Genomic DNA, 11,315 nt, shown 5'->3' with positions numbered 1-11,315 from the left:
ACCGCCCAGACGTGGGCTACGTCTGGGCGGCGGGGCTCCGGACAGGGGTGGCCGGAGCAGGGCGGCAGCAGCCCTGGAAGGGCTGCTGCTCGCGGCTGCGGCCGAGAGGAACAAGGGGGAAGACGGGTTAGGTGTTAGGGTTAGTTCCGGGTCGGGTCTTGGGTCCGGGTCGGGTCAGTTAAGTCGTGGGTCAAGTTATTTGGGTTCGGGTCCGGGTTAAGTTAGTTGGGCTCGGGTATTTTTATTTTAGAGTTTTAAGTTTAATTAAAGGGTTAATGGGCCTAATTAAATCTTAAAATTTGATTAGGCTCAATTTAATTATTTTGGGCTAAGATTAAATTATTTGGGCTTAATTAATTTATTTAAGTGAGTCCAATAATTTTTATGGGCTTTAGGGCCCCTGAAAGTTATTGAGCCAGTCTTTGGGCTTTTGGGCCCATTGGGACAGGAACAGTGTTATTGGGCCTAAGTTAGTCTTAATGGGCTTTGGTTGATTTATTGGGCCTAGAAAAGTTGTTAATGGGCTTAAGTACACTAATGGGCCAAGTCTTAAGTTAATGGTCTTGTATGTCTAGGGTCAGCAGTTGAATCAAACCATGAGAAATTTTATGTGTCCTGAGTTTATATTTAATTATTTTATGCATGAAAAGTTATTTGAATATTTATATGATATTAGAAAATAAATTAAATATAAATGAAGGAAACACACAATTTATTTAAAGTACATGCATTCATGAAATCAATTTTTATGCTATGATTGAAGTTCTATGGTTGAGCAAAATATTTTAGGTGGAAATTGAAGTAGTGTGGCCATTTATGTATGGGCAGTTTCTGCCATTTATGTATGGGTGGTTCGCCACCAGCCTCGTACGATGGTTTCTTAGACTGATCAGTCGCACTATAAGTATGGGTCACACTTACGGATAGGACCATTCGATGTTAAGAAAATAAGTGCTCAACAATTCAAGTATGTATGATATTATGTATGTTACGTATAATTCAGTGATTTCTTTAAGCAACATTTATGTTATTATTTTTGGAGGCATGCTCATGCATTTATAGGTTAAGTATTATGTATGAAAGTGTATTAAATTATTTTAAACCCTTGTTAGTATGCATGTTGGGCCTCTAGGCTCATTACACTGATATGGTGCAGGTGAGTACGTAGAGGAGCAGGTTACCCCTACCGGTGGTGAGGACGTATGAGCGGAGCTGCAGTGGCCCCGTGACCGTAGTCTGCATCGTGCTAGTGTTCTATGCATGAATATTTTAAACACTATTTTATTTGAAGATTTTATTCCAGTGTTGAGATTTAAGTATTATTTTCACGCAACTTTTTAGTGTATGCACTGTTGATTAAATTGTTTTGAATTATTTTAAGTATTTCATGATTCAGACGTTTTAGTAATTATTTTTATGTTGCATAATTATTTATTAAATTTTAAATCTCTTTTATGGTTGTACATATATGTATGGGCATATATGTATATATATATATATATATATATAAATATTTTACTTAGTATTTATTTTAAAATTAAAAGAAAAAGAAATTTTTTTTAAATTTTCCGCATTTTTGAAATTTATAAGTCTAGGATGTTTCAAACCGGTTCTGACCAGTTAGAACGTTTTTTCGGTTTTCTGGGTCAGACCGGACCGGTCCGGCGACTGGTTCCCGGTCAAACCGGTCCGGTTCCGAAAACACTGATTTTATGTGTTTGATAAAATACCAAAATATTGCTTACAAAGTATTTGATAAAATGGTTCAACCAAACTGATTTTTATTATTTCAACTTACATTCTTTTCAAACGATTTTCAATTGTTTAAGGGAAAATACTTTTTTTAATCCATTAACTTATCCATGTTTTGGTTTTCGTCCATTAAATTTTCAAAATTTGGTTTTGGTATACTAAATTTTAATTTTCAGTGATTTTAGTTCAACTGCATGTGTCAGATAGACATTGGCACACATCATCCGAAAAATGCTGACGTGTGCCAATGTTTAGGTGACACGTGTGCAGTTGGACCTAAATCATTGAAAATTAAAAGTTAGTGTACCAAAACCAAAATTTGAAATTAATGGACCAAAACCAAAACATGGACAAGTTAATGGAAAAAAAAATATTTTCCCATTGTTTAAATCAGTTTTTGGAGGGATTATTTTGAGTGATTTCCGCTCGTTTTGAAAACCAAACATGATATAATCTCTCGATGTTTGGTTCATTTTTAAACATTTGAAGAACGAGCTATTGTAGCTCTAAAATATTTTTAAGTGTGTATCCACCCCTTTTACACACTGTTTTTGATTCTAACACTTAGTGATTTATTAATTTTTTTTAATTGTATATTGAATAAAGTTCAAACATTATATAATTTTTAGTGAGTTCAACCCGAATCCAACCCAATTAACCGAGTTACAGAGTGGGGCGGATCTTGAGTTTAGTCAACTTAAGTCTAACAATTAAGCAAGGAAAAAAAATGAGAAAAAATAGCATTAAAATTAAAAGCTTTTTAATATATAGAATAATTCTCCAAAAAACTTCTTTAATTATTTTTAACTATAAAATATTTGTTCAAATACATATTTAATTACACTTCAAAAAAATTTAAACCTTTTTAAATTTTTTTGTAAAAAATACTTTTTATAAAAACGTTTCATAAGAGTTGAAATTCTAAAATTTTATTTTTCAGAAAATACATCTTTCCGAATTTAAAAAAAATAAAAATAAAAAAGAAATATCGATCAACCTAGCTAGCTCCCCTCGATCAATGACTATAAATACACTATGGTATGCTATGTTTGTAATTAAAAAAAAGTAAATTTAAAATACAACTCGCTTTTTAAAAGGTTTTGAAAAATTAATGAACCAAAACTAAAACATACACAAGTTAATGAAAAAAAAAATATTTTCTCTATCTAAATTAGGTACCTTTCTCATGAGCAGACAGATAACCTCGAGTCCATTAACGAATGTACTAATCAGTTGATATCATCAATTAAGAGTCCTCATTGGTCATCTTTCCTCGTCATGATCTTATGACAGGTGAGTCAAAATTAGCCACCGGCAGCCTCTTCCTTGCATGCAATCACTATCAATACATTATGGATAATATAGTTGCTTAGAGCATCCACAACCCATCTCATTAATAACAAAAATAACATCCTTCATATCATCAAAAGTTATGGGCTCCATTGTTAATAACACATCATTCTTTCCACCCACAATCCTATTAACATTAACACTCATTATTTATGGGTCCCGCATTCCACTCAATAATATAAAAATATTTTATATTAAATAACTACATTTTAAATATGTTTAAAATAATAATTATTTTCGAAAAAACGATGAATATAAATATAAAAAAAGATCATTTTTTTCAGAAGTTGAGAGGAAAATATTCATCGTGAGAATTTACAATTGGTCTCTTAGATCGAGTTATTTAAATTCTAAGAAACAATAAATATATTTAAAAAAAAACACTAAAAATTTGAAATCCATTATGTATCGATCTCCAGAGTAAGCTAAAGAGATCCAACTTCATGCATGGACCAAATTTGTCGATGCCACCTTGAGGGTACTATCTCAAGGTGGCGTGCCGCTTTGTGATTGGCTATTTATGTGGGTCCCACATGTGAGACCCACAAATTTGGCCAATCACAAAGTGATATGCCACTTAGTATCTGGCATCGATATTTTCGCATGGACCATGTCTATCACCTAAATGTTTGGTCCAATTACTATTAAGCAAGTGGAAACCAAGTTGGGCACGTTCACTTTGTTCTGCAATTTGTCGTATTGGTTAATTATGTGGAGCCGCTTGAAACTAGAGTTATGCATGATATATGTCGGCATCCCCACAAAATTCAAACATTAATTTGGGCGTTTTTGGATCCTTCTGAAAGATAATTTCATGAGCGGATCTTGTTTTTGCCTCTAAAGTACTCAAATCTTATCAGCAAACATAATTGTTGTCATAGGATTCTGATCGTCGAAATCGGGTTAGACTAGACAAATGTACTAGTTCAAATTATAATAAATCGGATTTATAGAGTCTGAATCGTTTTTATAGAAAATGATATTTAATTATTAAACTTAATCTAGACATACCAAATTAATTAAGTGGATGACTGGAATTAATAAACTAAATTCTAACTTGACTAAAATGCTAGGCAGAGATTTACCGAGGAAATGAATCAAATTCAAGCATAATTCACAAATCACACAATGATATCGGACTTAAATATATGACACCTGTTTAAATCGAGTGTGCTACTGTTAAGAGTTCTCGTTTAAACAGTAGATAAGTCATAGACTGAATTAGGTTTGTACAAATAATTGTATAAATCACCCTCAATGGGGTGTCCAAGTTGATGAAACAAATGAACTCTTGGCCAGATGTTAGAAGTTCGATTCCCTCTGTCAACACTTTCTTGGATTAGTCTGTCATACAGAGTTTGCTCAGTGTGGTTTACCTGACTAGCGTAGTTTTCAAGCTATTGCGTTAGTTCGGGGGTTTACCCAGAGCGCACCGAAAGGTAGCGGCTGCGGGTTCCCACGTTAAAAAAAAAATTGTATAAATCAAAGTCTTCTAGTGGATTCTTAATTCCAAGAAAAAGAAGTGGTGACGTAGGAGTTTTATCTCCGAACACCCAGAAACAAATTTGTGTCTCTTTACTTTATTGCATCACTTCTTGTTGTTGTTTTGGATTGCATTGTTGAATCATTTTATGTGTTTGATAAAATACCAAAATATTGCTTACAAAGTATTTGATAAAATGGTTCAACCAAACTGTTTTTATTATTTCAACTTACATTCTTTTCAAACGATTTTCAATTGTTTAAGGGAAAATACTTTTTTTAATCCATTAACTTGTCCATGTTTTGGTTTTCGTCCATTAAATTTTCAAAATTTGGTTTTGGTATACTAAATTTTAATTTTCAGTGATTTTGGTCCAACTGCATGTTTCAGCTAGACATTGACACACATCACCCCGAAAATGCTGGCGTGTGCCAATGTCTAGGTGACACGTGTGCAGTTGGACCTAAATCATTAAAAATTAAAAGTTAGTATATCAAAACCAAAATTTGAAATTAATGGACTAAAACCAAAACTTGGAAAAGTTAATAAAAAAAAAATATTTTCCCATTGTTTAAATCAGTTTTTGGAGGGATTATTTTGAGTGATTTCCGCTCGATTTGAAAACCAAACATGATATAATTTCTCGATGCTTGGTTTATTTTTAAAAATTTCAAAAACGAGGTATTGTAGCTCTAAAATATTTTTAAGTGTGTATTCACCCCTTTTACACACGGTTTTTGATTCTGATTCTAGCACTTAGTGATTTATTAATTTTTTTAATTGTATATTGAATAAAGTTCAAACATTATATAATTTTTAGTGAGTTCAACCGAATCCAACCCAATTAACCGAGTTACAGAGTGGGGCGGATCCTGAGTTTAGTAGTCAACTCAAGTCTATCGCCAACCTACTTTGTTGTCGTCCCTATCGAGTTATACCGACGACAACTAATTTGTCTTTTGTACAGGGGAAGCTTGAAATAATTGAATGGAATTATGAATCAATTAAGAAATTGAATGAGAAAAATAAAATATAAGGCTCCATTTGGTCAAATTTTTGAAAGAATGTTTTTATTATTTCATAATTGGAAAAAATTATAGTATGTATTTGGACAAATTTTGTTAAAAGGTTTACGAAAATGCTTTAAAAAAAATTGTTCACCAAGTATAATTTTAAAAATAATAATTGAGAAATATTTGTTGACGTTTTTAAATTAAAAAAAAAATTCAGGTCAAACAATTAAGCAAGGAAAAAAAATGAGAAAAAAGAGCATTAAAATTAAAAGCTTTTTAATATATAGAATAATTCTCCAAAAAACTTCTTTAATTATTTTTAACTATAAAATATTTGTTCAAATACATATTTAATTACACCTCAAATAAAATTTAAACCTTTTAAAATTTTTTTGTAAAAAATACTTTTTATAAAAACGTTTCATAAGAGTTGAAATTCTAAAATTTTATTTTTCAGAAAATACATCTTTCCGAATTTTAAAAAAAATAAAAATAAAAAAGAAATATCGATCAACCTAGCTAGCTAGCTCCCCTCGATCAATGACTATAAATACACTATGGTATGCTATGTTTGTAATTAAAAAAAAAATTTAAAATCCAACTCGCTTTAATTTAAAATACAACTCGCTTTAATTTAAGAGCAATGCTACATGTACAACCAAATTTGTACAACAATTTTTACACCGCAAAAAATTCAATACAAAATTTTAATTTATCAAATCGATACATTAAATGCAAAATCTCAAGATATCATATCAAATTATCACGAGATAATAGCAAAATATCACGACATAATTGTTGTAAATATCGTTGTACGATATATTGGTTGTACCTCTAGCATTATTATTAATTTAAAATACAACTCGCTTTTTAAAAGATTTTGAAAAAATAATGGACCAAAACCAAAACATAGAAAAGTTAATAGACAAAAAAAAATAAATTTCTCTATCTATATTAGGTACCTTTCTCATGAGCATACAGATAACCTCGCTCGAGTCCATTAACGAATGTACTAATCAGTTGATATCATCAATTAAGAGTCTTCAATGGTCATCTTTCCTCGTCATGATCTTATGACATGTGAGTCAAAATTAGTCACCCGCAGCCTCTTCCAATCATTATCAATAGATTCAATACATTATTGATAATATAGCTCCCCTCGATCAATGACTATAAATAGCTTGCTATGGTATGCTATGTTTGTAATTAAAAAAAAAATTTAAATTTAAAATACAACTCGCTTTAATTACACGACAATGGCCTGTTGTTGGTTTACTACTTTCTTGGCTAGCTTGCTTGTAGTTGTTTACACTAGTACTTGTGCTTGTGCAATTTCTACGACCCCTTTCTCATCGACCCAAATCAAATTCTGGTCTGAAAATGTGCAAAACAAAATGCCAACACCCATTCTCAAGAAACTCTCACCTTTGACCCAAAATGATTGTGACTTGTACACCAACAACAACGTTAAATTTTCCGCAGATTCCAGGTTTTGTTCCATGGCAAAACTATCGTGTGGCTCTGCAGTACTCGAATCTTCTCTCAGGCCAGATCATGCCTTAGCAGCAGCGTACAGTAATGCATATGGTCAAGTGATCTCCTCCAATATCCAGCTTGCTCTCGATCAAAAGAATGCAGATCCCTTTTCCTTTTTCAGGATTAATTCAACCCTCAAGATTAATGGGAATCCCGTTCATATCCCCAACTTGAAAGACTCGCTCCCAGGCCGCGCATTTCTTCCCCCTCAAATTGCATCGAAAATTCCCTTAAACATCAAAGATATCACCAGATTGTTCCCTGCAGGAGCTGCCACCAAACAAACCATTGAAAAAACTCTTTACTACTGCAACGCAGCCGCCATCAAAGGTGAAGTGAAAAGTTGTCCCAAATCTTTAGAAGAAATGATAGACTTCTCCAAGTCGGCTCTAGGTGGAAATAGATTAATATCCTTAACATCCAAGAGTACACAAGGATCAAATACTCAACTTACTATCAACAACCTTAAAAAATTCAATGCCGACAAAATCGTAGCCTGCCACGAGGCTTTTCTTCCCTTTGCGGCTTATTTCTGCCATTCTTTGCCCTCCACTAGCTTGTACTCGGTGGATTTAGTCGAGCCCAAGACCGGAGCTCCGGTGAATACCCTTGTTGCCATATGTCACATGGATACTTCTGCATGGCCGGAGAATCACGTGGCCTTTAAGATACTCAAACTCAGGCCCGGACAAGGCGAGGCTTGCCACTGGTTCACCCAACTTGATCTTGCATGGATACTCCACACCGAGTAGTAGTACTCCATCATGTGATCATGATGAAAATAAAGTGTTGTAGTAAATGTATGCATGCACCAAGTTTAATTATATTGATTGTGCAAAATAATGTGTGTTAAGTGTATTTAAGTTTGTGTGTTTTAATTTCTGTTAAGTGGAAAATTAATATTGATGTACTTCTTTTTTTTTTTTTTTACCTCATGGTGGCTGAAGCAGTACTGGTCGTCATATATATTTAATTCAGCATTTGAAACATTCATTACTTATTACTTACTCCTCAACTATCATAAAAATGATAATAATTAATTTCCAGAATGATCATGAGAGTTTCCTATATACGCATGCTACCATATATCATATATTTTTATATATAATTTTTTTTTAAAAAAACCCACATGTTAATTGCATGTGATGATATAGTTATTATAAAGTTGATTTTATTATTTTATTTAATCAACTAATTAGTTAAACTCAAATTAATGAATCCAGAAGAATCAAATTACGTACTTGTTTATTTTCCCGGCCCGCAAAACATTGAAACGGGCTATCCTTTGTTTCCTGTAAATTAACAATGATTGGTAACGTACTGATATGTATTTTGCATATATAATGGACTCCTGCGACCTTTTATGCCGATACAGTTATCTATGAGTTATTCTAATAAAAAATAGAGGAGTAACATTTATGTGAGACGGTCTCATCCGTGAGACGGGTCAACCCTATCCATATTTATAATAATAAATAATATTTTTGACATAAATTGTAATACTTTTTAATGGATAGTCCATGCATATAAGAGATCCGTCTCATAAAAATTACCCTTGAGACCGTCTCATATAAATTTTTGACAAAATAGAGATGTCAAAATGGGGCGGGCCGACCTACAACCCGTCGCAACCCACCATTAGACGTGAGACGGGTCAACCCGGCGTACTTACGTGTAATTTAGCGGGTTTTAGCGTGTCAACCCGTAAACCACCACAACCCACCATTAGACGGGACGGGCCGATCGACCCACTATTTAGGCGGGTTGAGAAATTGACATCCCAATCAATTTATTTTATATGGAAAAACGAGCCAATCCTACGAGACTAGCCCATTTTGACAACTCAAATTTGTTTAATGATATTTTATAGTACTAATATTTCTTTGGGCCATAATAATACTGATAGTTCAATAGAGACGTCAATAGTGGACGGAAATGAATCGATTTTTCGACTATGGGAAAGTATCTCGGCCCTCTCACGTATGCATGAATAGCTAGCTATAACTTATCTATGTATGTGGCCATATAACATACAGATTTTGTAAGGAGTTAAGTTAAGCGGTTTGTAAGGAGTAAAGTTAAGTGGGGTCTAGTGCAGATTTTTGTTGTCTCTACGGTTGACCTCTAGGATTCAATTCTGATTGTTGGAGTTTAGAGGGCTGGGCAGGGTGTGGCCTGGTCATACTTCAAGTGTAGGATGTTGGGGTTGTGTCGGTTCGGATAGGATAAGGGTGAATCAAGTTGAGGTGGTTAGTGCAGATTTTGGAAAGGTTTAGGGGCTGTCCGGGAACTCAAAGTGAACGGGCTGCTCTTGCTTACTTTGGAGGTTAAGGTCTAATCCTTGGGATGGTTTGAGATGTATACGAGACGTCGGTTCGAACGAGAGTTCATTCGGTTAAGGATGAGCTAGTTTATGGGCCGTACGGGCCGAACATTCGTATTAACTCTTTAAATGGATAAATCTAAGATTTCAAAGAGAGTTTTATGTTTAGGGGCAGCCACTTACGCCTCATTCATCAAGATTCAAGAAATACTCAACTGTTAGCATGCTTCAAACTTCCAACTAGACAACTCGCAAAAAAAAAAATCATCAATAAATCAAATAAATTGATCTAACCCAAAAGCTTAAAGCGTTACCTGTGATGAGTGTAGTGTCGGGATCGGCCTCTTCGGCATGCATCACAAAGACTCTCCCGGTAACAGGCCTCCTCATCTCAAGGCACTCCATGGCCATGTGCCCCGACTTCTTGCATTTGTAGCAAACTCTAGCTCCCAACAAACACTTCCCAAAGTGGGATAGTGGGATTTGTGGCAGACTTTGCAAAACGGCTTCTCCCCTTGCTTGGGAGGAGCGGGTCTCTGAGCCTGATGGTGTCCCTGGGCCTCTGCGGCCTTGGATATGGGTTCTTGCCGCGCTGCTGCTGCGAGTGGCCCTGCTGAGTAAAAGACCTCTTCGACTCATACAACCCAAATCTGCTATGGATATATATCTTATTTTTTAAATCAATTTTTTTTTGTTTTTAGTTCAAATTTATTATAGTACTCCAGCATATATTGATTTATTATTTATGATATATTATATAAATTTTATAAATACATTGATTTCAAAAATTTTAACCACTCCTATTTTATTGTAGCTCCGCCCATGATCATAACTCATAAGAAATTGATGAAGTGTTTTCAATCACTAAAATAAAAGTGATTGTTAGATTTTGGCTTAAAAAAATCGCTTTTGTGTGTTTATTAAACTCAGATTATGTGTTAAATTATGCTTATACTTAATTGAAATCCAAAAGCTAGTCATATTGTCATTATGATTTTTCAAAAGAGATTTTAATAGAAAAGACAATGTTAAAATCACTCTAATAATTTATTTATCAAACACTACCCAATTTTTATTTTTAGATTTTCACATTTGTTTGCAAACACTACCAACTTTTGATTTTCTTAAATTTTTTACAATTTATAAATTAATTATTTCTAAAAAACATAATTTTTTGAAAACACTCCTTACGTAATCGTAAAAGTTTTTGTTGAAACTTGAAAATTGAAACTTGAAACGAATATTAATCAATATAAAAGTGGTCACTATTGTTCTTTTTTGTGCTGTTATTAATTTATTAGTCGCACGTGTATAGCACAAACAGAAGCTAAGGTGATAAAGATAGATTTCTACTTTATTAAAAAAAAAACCCGTAAAAAAAAAAGGAAGAAGAAGAGCTTATGAGAGAATATTTATGGCGAGGTTATAATTAGATATATACAAAAGCCTTTAGCATAAAAACATTTAAATAATTTTAACCTTTTAATTTAAATAACTGTTGATAAAAAGTTTTTTTTATTTTAAATAAAAGTAGAAGATAAAATGATTTTTTTTAAAAAAAAATTTACTTTTATAACCAAACATTTGAGTTTTTAGAAAAATCATTTTTTTAAAAAAATATGATTGTTTTTTGTTAACTTCCGTATTCAAATACACTCTTAAAATTTTAAGAATGAGTGTATTTACAAAGTACATTTAAGTTAAATGTTTGGGTAATTCCTAAAGCCATGAATTATTATAAAATAATTATTGTTATGATATTTTATACTAATGCAATATAAATATAAAGTTATAATTTATATCTAACTTGGGAAATTTTTTTCAAAAATTAAATATAATAATTCGCATTCTGCTCAAA

General features: G+C 32.8%; 1 protein-coding gene across 1 annotated transcript; it reads left to right on the top strand.

Annotated features, from left to right (window-relative positions):
* Positions 1-6,792: 6,792 nt before the first annotated feature.
* Positions 6,793-8,035, top strand: LOC140863694 (polygalacturonase-1 non-catalytic subunit beta-like). The gene has a single exon (XM_073267295.1). The coding sequence runs from the start codon at positions 6,855-6,857 to the stop codon at positions 7,884-7,886; it is 1,032 nt and encodes a 343-aa protein (XP_073123396.1). The 5' UTR covers positions 6,793-6,854; the 3' UTR covers positions 7,887-8,035.
* The last annotated feature ends 3,280 nt before the right edge of the window (positions 8,036-11,315 follow it).

Source organism: Henckelia pumila, chromosome 4, assembly GCF_033568475.1.
Source record: "Henckelia pumila isolate YLH828 chromosome 4, ASM3356847v2, whole genome shotgun sequence".
NCBI lineage: Eukaryota > Viridiplantae > Streptophyta > Magnoliopsida > Lamiales > Gesneriaceae > Henckelia > Henckelia pumila.
The sequence above is the reverse complement of the archived record's forward strand: the minus strand, read 5'-3'. Positions and strand labels throughout refer to the sequence as shown.

Coding starts and splice junctions, on each gene's coding strand:
- LOC140863694 (XM_073267295.1), top strand. CDS start 6,855: ATGGCCTGTTGTTGGTTTACTACTTTCTTGGCTAGCTTGCTTGTAGTT.